The sequence below is a fragment of the Petaurus breviceps genome, unplaced genomic scaffold (assembly GCF_028583685.1).
Source record: "Petaurus breviceps papuanus isolate PSGF00001 unplaced genomic scaffold, PetGlider_PUasm1.0 177, whole genome shotgun sequence".
In the NCBI taxonomy this organism is placed as follows: Eukaryota; Metazoa; Chordata; class Mammalia; order Diprotodontia; family Petauridae; genus Petaurus; species Petaurus breviceps.
This window is the reverse complement of record NW_027185776.1, coordinates 3,366,244-3,380,455: the sequence shown is the minus strand read 5'-3', so window position 1 is coordinate 3,380,455 and position 14,212 is coordinate 3,366,244. Positions and strand designations below refer to the sequence as shown.

At 39.4% G+C, this 14,212-nt stretch overlaps 1 protein-coding gene and 1 pseudogene across 5 annotated transcripts in view; both read left to right on the top strand.

Annotated features, from left to right (window-relative positions):
- The window catches only part of PPP4R4 (protein phosphatase 4 regulatory subunit 4), a 136,787-nt gene that overhangs the window by 120,478 nt on the left and 2,097 nt on the right, over positions 1-14,212 (top strand). For 4 of the 5 annotated variants that reach the window (XM_069086011.1, XM_069086012.1, XM_069086009.1 and 1 more), the window contains 4 exons: positions 408-491; positions 766-859; positions 3,238-3,308; positions 7,064-7,214. In XM_069086011.1, coding sequence (XP_068942112.1) covers positions 408-491; positions 766-859; positions 3,238-3,308; positions 7,064-7,214 — 400 coding nt within the window. The remainder of the gene's footprint in view (positions 1-407; positions 492-765; positions 860-3,237; positions 3,309-7,063; positions 7,215-14,212) is intronic. The other variant, XM_069086008.1, reaches the window with a different exon arrangement.
- On the top strand, positions 8,785-10,477 carry LOC138159716 (histone-lysine N-trimethyltransferase SMYD5 pseudogene; annotated as a pseudogene).

Sequence of the window (14,212 nt, the reverse complement as noted above, 5' to 3'; positions counted from 1 at the left end):
AATGCCAAACAGCATTTTGTATTTGATCTTGGAAGCAATAGAGAGCCACTGGAATTTATTGAGTAGTGTGGTGACGTGGTCAGACCTGCACTGTAGGAAAATCACTTTATCACCTTGGTGACTAAATGGAGGATGGACTGGAGTGGGGAGAGACTAAGAGGACATGACCTGTATAAAGCTCCAGCAAAGTAATAGTGACATAGAACCAGGAGAGAGTGAGGACTGAGCAATGAATAACAAAGTCTGAAGTAAATAAAGTAGGGATATGTGAAAAAAAAAAAATACTGAAATTTAGGTGGTATGTGAAGAAACAGATTTTGGAATTTCATTTCCTAATATTATATATGTATAGAGCTTGGTAAAAATTGAATGATAAAAATAACAGCAGCATTTGCACAAAATTTTAGGTAGAGACAGTAAAATATCAGCTGTACTGCCGAAAACCATTCCTATGAGTGTTGCGGGATCATCTTCTTGTACCCCATCTACAAGTAAGGAACAATTTTCTTTTATGCTACGTCACTCTTTTTATACATAGTAGTTGTGGGGAAAGAGTTGGTACATGCAATTAGAGTATGTACCTTTTATAACTTGTTATTTGTTTTCATGTTCTTAATATAGGGTACAATTAAAATGTCTTGCTAGACTAAATTCCAGATATTTCAATTGCCCCTCTCCGACAGAACAACTTAGATATGCCTTTTTTTAGTGAAAGTGAAAAAAAAATCACAGTTTAAAATGTTTATTTTTACTTATTTTCTCTAGGCAAAGAAATCAAGAAATCCAAATTGGTAAGAAGCCAGTCCTTCAGTAGTCAAGCTCTTCACCCTAAATATGGCAGCTTAGAAAAGTGTACTGGGTATGTCTTAAGTTCTAGCCCTTTACTTTGTAAGCAACAGTTATAAATCTTATTCTCTTGTTCTTATTCATTATTTTTGCTTAGATTTACCTGATCCTAAGGGAAAAAAATTAAAGAATTGATCGCAGGTTCACCTATTTCCTTTTGTGTTATTCAGTTGTTTTTAGTCATACCCAAACTCTTCATAACCTCATTTGGAATTTTCTCTGCAAAGATAATAGAGTGGATTGCCATTTCCTTTTCCAGCTCATTTTACAGATGAGGAAACAGAGGCAAACAGGGTTAGGTGACTTACCCACACAGCTAGTAAGTGTCTGAGGCCAGATTTGAACTCAGAAAGATGAGTCTTCCTGACTCCAGGACTGGAGCTCTATCCACAGTGCCACCTAGCTTCCCTATTTCCTTTGATTTCAGTTCAGAATTTATTAAATTATCAATCATACATAAGGCTTTGTAAAAGAAACAAAGATAAAATACAGATCCTGAAGTAAAAAAAAAAAAAAGGCTTATAGCGTAATGGGGAAAGACTCCTACACATAATAATCACAGAATTTCTGAGGTGGAAGGGACTGCAAAGGTAATCTAATCCAATCCATCCCTAAATAATAACCTCTCCACAACTGACAAGGGATCATTCAAGCTGTACTTGTTCTGATGAGGTTGAACCCATTGCCTCCAGACGTCTACATTTGGATAGTTTTCATTATTTGTAAGTTTTTCCTCACATTAAATCTAAATTTACCTCTTTGCAATGTATATCTATGACTGTGATATAAATAACTGTGATATGGAGTAGTATAGGGAAAGTAAGTGCAAAGAAGTCCAGAAAAAATGCTCTGAGAAGTTTGAGACAAGGAGAGATCACTCTTATCTAACAGTAGTGAGAGAAGGCTTCATGAAGGAGCTGGTGCCTAAGTTGGACCTTGAAGGAAGTGAATAAGCATGCATTCTTGTAAAGAATATCACTTTAAAAAGCTATTCAGTCCACTAATTTGTATACAAGTAGGACCACTACCGCAGATGCCCTAGGCCCAGAGCATGGCGGAAGCTCTATGTCTTCATACTATTTAGTGACGTATATAGGAGTCATAGCATAAATTTATTTGTGTGGAAGGAACTTCATTACTCTAGATATGTAACTTCTAAAGGATAAAAAAAAAGCCTCAGGGATTGACAAGAAGCAGAAGCCACTGTGGTCTACACCAGAGGTGTCAAACACATAACCCACAGGACTCCCAAATGTGGCCCAGATCAGATTAAGTGTAATTAGGGAACACTTAATAAAATAAGTAAAAATAGAATAAAACATGGATAATATTACATTTTAAAGCTTAAGTTGGTGTGGGGCTGCAGGGATCCTTAGATATCCTTAGTGGCCCCTGTTTGTATTTGAGTTTGACACTACATTGTCTACTAGAATGCCTGTCATGCCAAAAGGCAGCAGGGCCTGTCTTCTTCCTTAAACCTGAGGGCAGAGGACATTCCCAGCCTTTAAATACAGGAGATCAGTGAAGGGAAAATCCATGTCATTCAAATGAATGCCTATGATTTTTTTGCTTTTAACATATTATAAAGCATGGCAGCTGCATTTAAATTGGCAAAGCAATAAGAAGGAAATAGGAAGGACTCTATTAAAGCTACAAATAAAGTTTTGTAGAGGATCTTTCTAAAAGTGTTTTAACCTTTTCCCATTTTTTAAGACTGTATGCTGACATTTTTAATAGACAGTTGTGGGGAGTCTAATAAGGGTTCCTAGTAAATAAAAAGATCCCAGAATGGGGAATAAAAGGAATAGAGATTTAGATCAGTTTAGTACAAAAGGGACTTTATCTGCAGAGATGAAAATGTTTACAAGAACATTTGCCTGTCTCAAAGGCCTCAACTGCATGGAAATTAACATTTTTATTAAACTGCTTCAGAGTTGCAAGCAAGCATTCAAGGTAGAATTCAAGTGTTTGTGGTAAAATAATAATTCTATTCGGAATTGAATTTTTTTTTCTTTTTTGGAGGGGCGAAAGTAGGGCAATTGGGGTTAAGTGACTTGCCCATTGTCACATGTTTTTTGCTTTTAACATATTTTAGTTTTGTGTTACGTGTGTGAGGCTGGTTTTGAACTTGGGTCCTCCTGACTCTAGGGCCAGTGCTCTAGTCACTGCACCACCTAGCCGCCCCGGGAATTAGATATTAAGACTGTCAAATACTTATTTGCTGAAACCTTTGATTTAGAAAATATTTATCAAGATAGAAACAATGCATATTAATTTTAAAACTCTACTAAAACATTATATCCATGTGCTACAGGAAGTTATCTACTATATGTCTGTAAGAAACATGTTCCTGCACTTTAAATGTTCCACAGAATTTATTTTCTTTTTTAGTAAAAATTCTACAACAGGATATGCAGCTACTGTCTCAGGGATTGGAAAGTCTTCTGTGCTTTCATATACTGGTAAGTAGCTGAACTATAGGAAGTCTTAAGTTTAATAAAAATGTCATGTTCTTGAACTTAACCTAGTTAAACATTTCTTCACTTCTAGGTACAGAATTTTCTCTTAAGTCTGTGCCTTCATCAAAACCCTATGGAAATAAAATCTTTTTCAAGTAGGTGAAAGAACACTTGAATATACTGTTTGGTTTTTATAGTGCTATAAGCCAATTACTCAACAGTTTGAAGAGAGAGAAAAGACAAAATGTCAGTATGAATGACATCACAGTCTTTCAGGGCAAATTTAGACACAGACTAAAAGTTACTACAGTAATTTCTTCCAGAGATTAATAAATGATAGAAGATATTCTATTTTTATATCAGATTTCATAAAGTAATAGAACTTATATGATGAAAATTTTTATATTGGTAAAAGAAAATGTACTGTTAAAATTGAGTTACTAATGATGTCCTTTTTTTATTTTTTTGCTTTTTTTTTTTGGAAGGGGGAAGGCAGGGCAGTTGGGGTTAAGTGACTTGCCCAAGGTCACATGGCTAGTAAGTGTTAAGTGTCTGAGGTTGGATTTGAACTCAGGTCCTCCTGACTCCAGGGCCGATGCCCTACTCACTCCTCCACCTAGCCACCCCTAAAGATGTCCTTTTAACTTTCTGCATTGTAAGCATTGGTAGAAATTCCTGAAGATACTGAATCTGCTTTCATTGTCAGTGTCAGTGAAGCTACTTAAAGGTCTTTAAAAATAATAGCAAAAGAATTAAAATCTTTCCCATACTTTTCATGATGTCCTCAATAAGTTTACCAAGACAGTGTAGGCCTGCATCCATAGGCTCAACTATCAGTGGCATTCAATGCCTGCATCCATAGGCTCAACTATCAGTGGCATTCAATGCCTGCATCCATAGGCTCAACTATCAGTGGCATCCAACACCCACTAAAACATCCAGGGACTCTTAGTAATACAAATGTCAAGCTTCCTTTAACACGAGGTAAGCAAAATTAGACAATGAAGCCTTAACTAGGAATTTATGAATTATTCAGGCCTTGGGAACTTAAATTTGATGCCTTTGGCAGTAGATGTATTTCCATTTGGGGCAAGAGTGGATTTGCATGGCATAGGCCAAGTTAGAGATCATTCTGAACAGCATTACAGGTTTTAACAAAATTTGTCAGGTCAACTCGCCCTTTCACAGGTTTTTCTTCCGTAGAGTTATGATGGACAAGAAATTATTTATCCTGAAATACACTGATAAATGGGATCAGTAATTTTTGATTGATCATCTAAATTAATTTTTTCTCCTTTACTTTTCCAATATATACCTGGCCTTCAAGGTTCAGAGGAGAGTCTCTGGAGTTTAGCACTAGTGAGCATTGGGTGGATTGTAGCATGGTGGGAGAAATAATGGACCAACTCTTAAATCCTATGATTCTACTGGTTCATTCAGAAATACTGTGTTGGTCGAAATATTTATATCAGCTCCCCCAAAAAGTGGTTTGTATAAACCTTAAAAAATTCAGTTGAAGATAAAGAAAGAAAACAAGATGACAGAGACTTGTGATTCTAAAAAGCAAATATGTTTGAATAGAAATGAGGTTTTTTGTTGTTTTTAAACTGATTAGACTGTGAACTCCTTGAGAGCAGGGGATTCTTTTTGTTTTCTGTTGTGTCCCCAGCACTTAGCACACAGTGCCTGGCACATAGTGGGCCCTTAATAAATGGTTATTGATTGGCTTAATCAATTTAAAAAAATTATTAAGGGTCTCCTGTGTTCTCAGCACCATGCTAGATGAGGGGAGTACAAAGACAAAAATCAAACAGCCTCTGGTTCTTGGGGAGACAAAATATGTGCAAAGTAATTTGTTAGTGGAGGACACTAGAAGCTGGTGTGTCAGGAACGATTTCATGTAGGTGATGGCACTTGAACTGAGCTTTTGAAGGAAACAGGGAGTTCTGAGAGGTCAAGGAGAGGAAGTTCTGCATTCCAGGCATGGGAGACCAACTGTGGGAAGACACAGAGTTTATGATAAGATGGAATTTCATGTGTATGGGATAGGCACAAGGTCAATTTCACTGGGTTGTGGAGTGTATACATAGAAGTAATCTGTAATAAGACTGGAAAGGTAAGTTAAAGCCCCATCACTCCACCCTGGCTCCAAATGCCAAACAGAGGAATTTGAATCTGATCTTAGAGGGAATTACTTGGAGTGATATGCTCAGGCCTGTGCTCTAGAACTACTATCAGTTTGACAGCTACATGGAGGGTGGTTGGAGAGGAGAGACTCATTGGGAACCTGTTGTAACAGTCCAGGTGAGAGCTGACGAGGACCTGGACTAGGACAGTGGCTCTGAGAGGGGAGGGAAGAGAATAAATGTGAGAGAGGAGATAACAGTCAACTGATTTGGATACATACAGTGAGGGAAAGTGGTGAATTAGGCATGACTGAGGTTGTGAATTCTGTTGTCTGAAAGGATAGTCGTACCCTTGCCAGAATTAGGAGTTTGGAAGAAGAATGGTTTTGGAGATAAAGAAAACCTGTTCTGTTTTCAACATGTTAGAGTTTGAGTTGCCAAACATTTCATTTTGCAGTATCCATGAAGGCAGCTGGTGATGCATGTGAATGAAACTGTAGCTCAGCAAAGATATGAGGGTTAGATAGATAGACCCAGGAATCATCTGCAGAGGGATAATAATTGAACCTATGGGAGCTAATGAGCTCACTAGAAGAGAGAAAATGTAGAGAGAAAAAAACAGTTCCAGGACAGAGTATACCAGCAGGTAAGGGCAGGATACAGGGGATGGTCTATCCAAGAAGACTGAGAAGGACAGGTAAGAGGAAAAGGAGAGGGAATGGTGTAATGAAAAACTAGAGAGAGTATCTAGGAATAGGGAGTGGAATGGTCGCAGCATCAAATGCTACAGAAAGGATGAGAAAGAGAAGAATTGAGTAAAAGCCATTCAGTTTGGAAATTGAGAGATCATTTAGTAACTTTGGAGAGAGCAGTGTCAGTTGAATGATGAGTTCAAAAGCCATATTGCAAGGGGTTGAGAAATGACTAAGAGGAAGTATAGTCTACAAAGGTACACAGCTTTTTCCAGGAATTCGTCTGTGAAAGGGGGAAGAGCTTTAGGATGAGTTTCAGAGGATGGTAGGATTAAGTGAAATTTTTAAAGGATGTAAAGGACTAGATGTGTTTCTAGGTAGCAGAAAATGAACGAGTAGAATGGAAGAGATAAAAGATGAAGGTAGAGGATGATTGTAGGGGCAGTCTTCCAGAGAAGACATTAGGGACTGGAGTTAAAGGCATGTGTAGAGGAGTTGGCTTTGGCATGATGAAAGGCTTCCTCTTCATTAGAGAGAGGAGTCAGGAAGGAGAGGAGAATTGTGGATGATATCAAGGGGTTTTGAGGTTTGGAGTAGAGGAAAAGAGGGATCTCACAATGAATAACCTTCCTTTTCTCAATAAAATGAGATTCTTTCTTGAGAAGGTAGGTTGAGGAGATAGTGTGACAGAGACTTCATGGTAAATTTATTTTACATAACAATTTCCTATAATGATTTTTCTGTGTATAACTATATAAATGTGTGTGATTTTATATATGTGAGTATGTGTGTATAATATATATAGTGTGTGTATATATGAATGTATATTCTCAAAGAGAATTCATTTTAGTAAGTTGGCTTAATTACAGTGTATACAAATTTGTGGCATTTTATGCTTTACGGTAAATCTTTCATTTGTCTACATGTGCATATCTTTCAGATGATTCATTCCGGACCCTTAATTCCAGTGGTAATACATCTCCTTATTCTTCTACTAATACCTCCTTACCAAGTACCTCCCGTAATATGAGTAGCTCAGTTGACCAAAAGAACAATGGAAGTAAAGATACTCAGCCTCGAAAGGCTACCTTGTAAGTGATCTATTGTTGGATGGTACTGTAAAGTAAAAGTTCTCATTTTTATTAGTACAGCTTTCAAGTTCCCTTGAAAATAAATGCCTGAAACATGGAAACACAATACATTTAAGGGGAAAAATTTTACATGTGCTAAATAATCTATGACAAGAACATTGTAATGTTAGTGAATCTACATAAGCAATTATAACTGGTTTCCATAGTACAAAATTAAGCTGATATTTGTCTTTTTCCCCATTGATCTAACCAGTTATCTCTGAAAAAGTACAGGGTATTGGATGAAGCTTCCTCGTTCTGATTTATTTCACCTAATTCACCCACAGCTCAGTTTTACAGTCAGAATGATTTTTTATGGTTGAAAATAATTTCCATAATTGTATCTTTAAGAGATACTTACGAAATTTCAGGGTGGCTTTTTTATTTTTATTTTTGTGGTTTCAGTAATTTGGTTGACTTTGCTGCCTATTATGCTTCTGCCTGAAATGTAAAGACAGAGTCATCCTCTAAAGGTGCATCAAATTGAAATCATCTGAGCTGCTTGAGAAACAATCATGTTATTTTTTTGTGAAACTCATTTTCCCAAATCAGAATGAGAAAAAAATTTTATGTTCTGCTTTTCCTTAGAGGCCCTTTCCTTTACCCGTTTCCATTCATACTTCTTTCTTAAATTGTTGAAGTTATAAATATTTCTAGCTGAATTTTTATAACAGCATCCAAAGGGGAAGCTTGATTAGAGTTTTTACAACATCAAAATAATTTTAATGTAGGAGACCAATTATCCAAGTGGTTCAACAAAGAGACCTAAAATTTGTTTTGTATTTGTCACGAAATCAAATTATACTTCACAATTACTTTCTTCTCATATTAATATTTCATTATGGTTCTAGTAACTGCTCTTGAGCAAGTTTTAGAGACTTTATTATGAATTCTTTCTATAGGCTCATTTGAAATTAGAGAAAAGACTATATCTCTCCCCTTTTCCCGCTTTCTTTCTTCCTCTTTCTCTCCCCCACTCCTCCCTTCCATTCCTCCCCTCTTCCTTTATCTCTCCCCTTCCTCCCCTCTTTCTCCCTCCTCTATCCCTCCCTCTCCCTTTCTTTCTAGCTCTCTCTGGGAACTTCCAATCAGCCATACCATGCATCAAGGTATGGATGCATTTTTTTAGGATATCTAACTCTATAAGGTTTAGAAATCAGTAAAATATAACTCAAAGAGTCTGAATGTATAAGATTTTTAAAAAGGTAATGTACCTACCTAGTTAATAATATTGGAGGTCTCTATAAGCCCTAAAATCATACTAGTAGTAATTTTGAATTAAGAAGAAAAGCTGTTATACTGTTTAAGCATATAGGTACCTTTATTTATAATTTTAACACTCTATTCATTGCTAAATCTACATGCTAGAAATAGGGATTTTTACCATTGAAGAATCTGTTTAAATCCATGAGGCTAGAGTGGTACCATGGAATAATGGAAAGAGCCATGAACTCATTAAGCTATCTGAGTTCCAGTCCTGGCCATATATATTCAACCCAAGTGGGGAATAAGAACCTACAAGGCCCCCAAGATGGCGGCCTCCATGCGCGACATGTTCTATTTCTGCGTGGGCGCGGCGAGCCCGGCCGTGAGCAGCGCCAAGGGCAAAGGGCTCTTTGCTACAAGGCCCGTGCGGAAAGGGGAGACCATCTTTGTGGAGAGGCCTCTGGTGGCTTCCCAGCTCCTCTGGAATGCACTGTATCGCCATCGAGCCTGTGACCACTGTCTCCGGGCCCTGGAGACCGCAGAGGAGAATGCCCAGAGGTTGTCGGGGAGGACCTGCGGTGCCCTGCCCCACCCTGAGCAGTGCAGCATTCGAAAGGACCTCCACCAGATGTGCCCTCACTGTCAGGGGGCATATTGTAGTGTGGAGTGTCGCCAGGCGGCCTTGGAGCAGTATCACCGAGCCCTGTGCCTGGGCCCCTCCCAGAACGACCCTGAGCACCCTCTCAACAAACTTCAGGAGGCCTGGAGGAGCGTCCACTACCGATGCTGATGGCCCGGATGGTGGCGACTGTGAAGCAGGCAAAGGATAGGGAGCGTTGGGTCAAACTCTTCTCCCAGTTCTGCAGTAAAACTGCCAATGAGGAGGAAGAGATCATCCCCAAGCTTCTGGGAGACAAGTTTAAGGGCCAGTTGGAGCTTCTGAGACGACTCTTTACCGAAGCCCTGTATGAAGAACAGCTGAGTCGGTGGTTTACGCCAGATGGATTCCGGTCTCTTTTTGCTCTTGTCGGGACAAAAGGTCAAGGAATTGGGACCAGTTCCCTGAGTCAGTGGGTCCATTGCTGTGATGCCCTCAACCTGAAGCCCTCAGAGCGCGAGCAGCTGGACGCGTTCATCGATCAGCTGTACAAGGACACGGAGAGAGTGAGTGGTGAGTTCCTCAACTGTGAAGGATCTGGGCTCTTCGTGCTCCAGAGCTGCTGCAACCACAGCTGTGTCCCCAATGCAGAGACCTCCTTCCCAGAAAACAATGTCCTTCTCCGTGTCACGGCCCTGGAGGACATCAAACCTGGAGAGGAGATCTGCATCAGCTACCTGGACTGCTGCTGCCAGCGCGAGCGCAGCCGCCACAGCCGCCACAAGGTTCTCAGGGAGAACTACCTGTTCGTCTGCTCCTGCCCCAAATGACTGGCCGAGGCTGAGGATCCCAGTGTGACTTCTGATGAGGAAGAGGAGGACGAGGAGGAGGAGGGTGAGCCGGACAATGCCGAGCTGGAGGATGAGATGACTGATGTTTGATGTCCCGACCCTGACCTCCTGCAGGAAAGGGGTCTTTGGGAGCTAGCCCCCACCCTCCTTCCCCATCCTGCGAGGAGCATCTGGCCTTGCTGCTCCCCAGTCTGGCTGCCCAGGGAACGGGGAGCCTAGTGTGGAAAGCCAGGGACGTTGGACCTGTGGAGGGGCAGCCCAGGCCGGGCCAGGCCCCCTCCACCTCCCCGCCTCTCTGGAGAGCCCTCCCCGGGAGTGTTCCCGTTGGGGGCCAGGATTGGCTGCAGGTTTTTGGAGCCATTGCCTACCCCAGCCTGTTAATTGATTTATTTATTTTGGGGAAAAAAAAAAGAAGCTACAAGAATTAAAGAAATACAACACACCTAATAAGAATTAGGTTGAAAGTTTCTTTAGTCACTTTCCCTCTCCAGGCCTCAGTTTCCTCCTCTGTATAAATGAAAGGGATGGATTAGACATTCTCCGAAATCCCTCCAAGCTATAATATTCCATGATTCTCTCGACAAAGGAAGGAGCAAAGTTGAGTTTGTCATAGAGTTTTGTAGCCCTTTCATAATTTCTTTTTTTTAATTAATGTATTTATTTTTAGTTTTCAACATTCACTTTCACAAGATTTTGAATTACAATTTTTTCTCCCCGTCTTTCCCCTACCCCCCACCCCAAAATAGCAAGCCTACTGAATAACCCTTCCCCCAATCTGTTCTCTCTTATATCTTCCCCTGTCACCTCCCTAACTTTCTAAATAGGGCAAGAGGGATTTCTATACCCCAGTGCCTGAATATCTTATTTCCCAGTTGCATGTAAAAAACAAATTTTTTTTAAAAACATTTTTTTTTAACTTTCTCTGTCTCCCAATAAATCCTCTCTCACCTCTTAATTTTATTTTTTAGATATCATCCCTACCTATTCAACTCATCCTGTGCCCTCTGTCTATGTATACATGTACACACATATGCCCACACTCACATATATACTTATATACACATACACTCTCCTATATATACATATATATGAATGTATACATATATACATATATATTCCCTTCAACTATCCTCATATTGAGAAAAGTCTTATGAGTTACAACTATCATTTTTCCATGTAAGAATGTAAATAGTTCAATTTTAATAAGTGCCTTATGATTTCTTTTTCCTGTTTACCTTCTCATGCTTCTCTTGCTTCTTGTATTTGAAAGTCAGATTTTCTGTTCAGCTCTGGTTTTTTCATCAAGAATGCTTGAAAATCCTCTATTTCGTTGAATGACCATATTTTCCCCTGCAGCATTATACTCAGTTTTGCTGGGTAAGTGATTCTTGGTTTTAGTCCTAGCTCCTTTGACCTCCAGAATATCATATTCCAAGCCCTTCAATCCCTTAATGTAGAAGCTGCTAGGTCTTGTGTTATCCTGATTGTGTTTCCACAATACTCAAATTGTTTATTCCTGATTGCTTGCAGTATTTTTTTTACTTGACCTGAGAACTCTGAAATTTGACTATTAATATTCCTAGGAGTTTTCTTTTTGGGATCTTTTTCAAGAGTGAATAGGTGAATTCTTTCAATTTCTATTTTGCCCTCTGGTTCTAGAATATCAGGGCAATTTTGCTTGAGAATTTCTTGAAAGATGGTGTCTAGGCTCTTTTTTTGATCGTGGCTTTCAGGTAGTCCAATAATTTCTAAATTATCTCTCCTGGACCTATTTTCCAGGTCAGTGGTTTTTCAAGTGATATTTCACATTGCCTTCTATTTTTTCATTTGTTTGGATCTGTTTTATAGTATCTTGATTTCTCATAAAGTCATTAGCTTCCAGTTGCTCCAGTCTAATTTTGAAGGAGTTATTCTCTTCAGTGAGTTTTTAAAATTCCTTTTCCTTCTGGAAAATTCGACTTTTTAAAGCATTCTTCTCCTCATTGGCTTTTTGAGCTTCTTTTTCCATTTGAGTTAGTCTATTTTTAAGGTGGTATTTTCTTCAGTATATTTTTGGGTCTCCTTTAGCAGGCTGTTGACTTGCTTTTCATGATTTTCTTGTATCATTCTCATTTCGCTTCCCAATTTTTGCTCCACTTCTTTTACTTGATTTTCAGAATCCTTCTAGAGCTACTCCATGGCCTGTAACCAGTTCATATTTTTCTTGGAGGCTTTTGATGCAGGAATTCTGACTTCATTTTCTTCCTCCCACTCCATGCCTTGATCCTTTTTGTCCCCAAATAAGGATTCTATGGTCTGTTTGTGCTTCCTCTGCTTGCTCATCTTGCCAGCCAATTACTTGACTTTTGAGCTCTTTGCCACAGTAGAACTCTGCTTACAGAATGGAGATAACTTTGTCCCAAATTGCTGGGGTTTTTGCAGCTGCTGGAGCTATTACTTGACAGCCCCCATGAGTTCTGGCACACTGGCCACATACCCCAGGACCACTACCACCCAAGAGAGCAATCCAGATCCAAGCAGGTCAAAGCAAGAGCAATTACCCTCTGAATGGTTGCGTGGTCTGCCTACAATCTGCAGGCCAGGAGCTCCTGAGGCAGCCACCACTTCTCAACCTGGGGGCAGGGGCCAGACCACGCTTTTCCATTCCCCCTTCCCTCTGCACCGCCCCACACTGACCTTTTACTTTGTCCTTGGTATTTATGGGTTGAGAAGTCTGGAAACTGCCACAGCTGCTGGTGATTCACTCTCCTGAAGTTTGCTCTGGCCACTGCTGGTTGGGGCCACGCCGGGGCCAGAACCATATGGCTCACGAGGGACTGTGCTCAGCTCCCAGCCTAGTGCATTAGACCCTTCCTGTCTGTCTGCTGGGCTGCCTTCAGTGGGAGATTTGTTTCTCTCTGTCTCTTTGTGGGTTCTGTAGCTCTAAAGTTTGTTTAGAGTCATTTTTTTATATGTATTGGAAGTGATTCAAGCAGGAGCTCAAGCCAAGTTTGTGCTTCTACTCCGCCATCTTGGCTCCACCTTTCATAATTTTCTTAAAAGAAAAGAAAGGCTTCTAAAAAAAAGAAAGTTCTTTACATTCATATAAAACTTGGGGCAAATTAAGACTAAAGATTTCCTTGAAATACTTCCATTAGGAAATATCTTTAATATTACCAGAATGTAATTTATCCTTGCTTCGTCTCAGATTGTTTGAATCATCAGCTTTAAATACGATTTATAAGGACAGTAGATATCTCTAAGAAATCTCTAAGAAAATGATAGTTTGCTCTTTCCAGTGATCCTATCTCTGTCCTTTTGTTTTTAGAGACTGTTTTTTATGCCAGCAGGCTGCTTTCTGTCCTGCTGAAAAAAAAACATATCAAATCAGAGAACACAGAATATTTGGAGTTGGAAGGGACCTGAAAGATTATTGAGTCCATTTTGTAGATGAGGAAACTGAGATGGGTGGGGAGGAGGTGTCAGTGAATTGTTCAGGGCCACACAGCTAATTAATAGTAGAGATAAGATTAAAATTTATTTTTACTCTTAGTCTAGTTGTCATCACACTATACCATGCTGCCTCTTAAGGAATGGGAGTAAAAAAAATCTTTCCAAGAGCAATTTCAGAATTTTCTCTCTGAATGAACTCTCTATATTCATTATGCTAACTACTCATCAGATACAGGAGTGACATGTTCCTGGGAAGACATGCATACAAATACCTTGAAAAATTGTATGTGAAAATCTTCCTCATAAATCTGTGTCACAGGTACATTGTTAAGAAGCAATAGTCCCATGGTACCCTTACCTGGTCATATTGCACGAGTTATTATTTTTAGATCTAGCCAACACATTTTCAGAGATGCACTGCCAAAGCTTGTCCAGGAGGGTGATAAGAATACTGAAAGGATTCAATGCCGTATCACATGATGGTTAGTTATAGAAACTGAGGGAGAGAAAAATTAGTGAAGCCAAAGTTCCCATTGCAACATTTCTGAATATATGTCATGTTGATGAATTATTTAGTCTTAATGTCTTTGACCCCCAAAGGGAGAACTAGGAATAAGAAATGAAAGTCACAGGTAGGCATATTTCATTTCAGTATAAAGGAAATTTTCCAAAACACTAAAGCAGTTCAACAATGAAAAGGGCTACCCTAGGAAGTAGTGAATTTCCCCTCACTTGAGGTGTTTCACAAAGCCTTTATGATCACTGTTAGACCTATTAAAGAACAGATTCATAATTCATAGACTTGATGACCTGTAAGATCCTTTCCAGTTCAGTAAATGCTGTGCTATCATAAATCCTTTCATTGGCCTAGT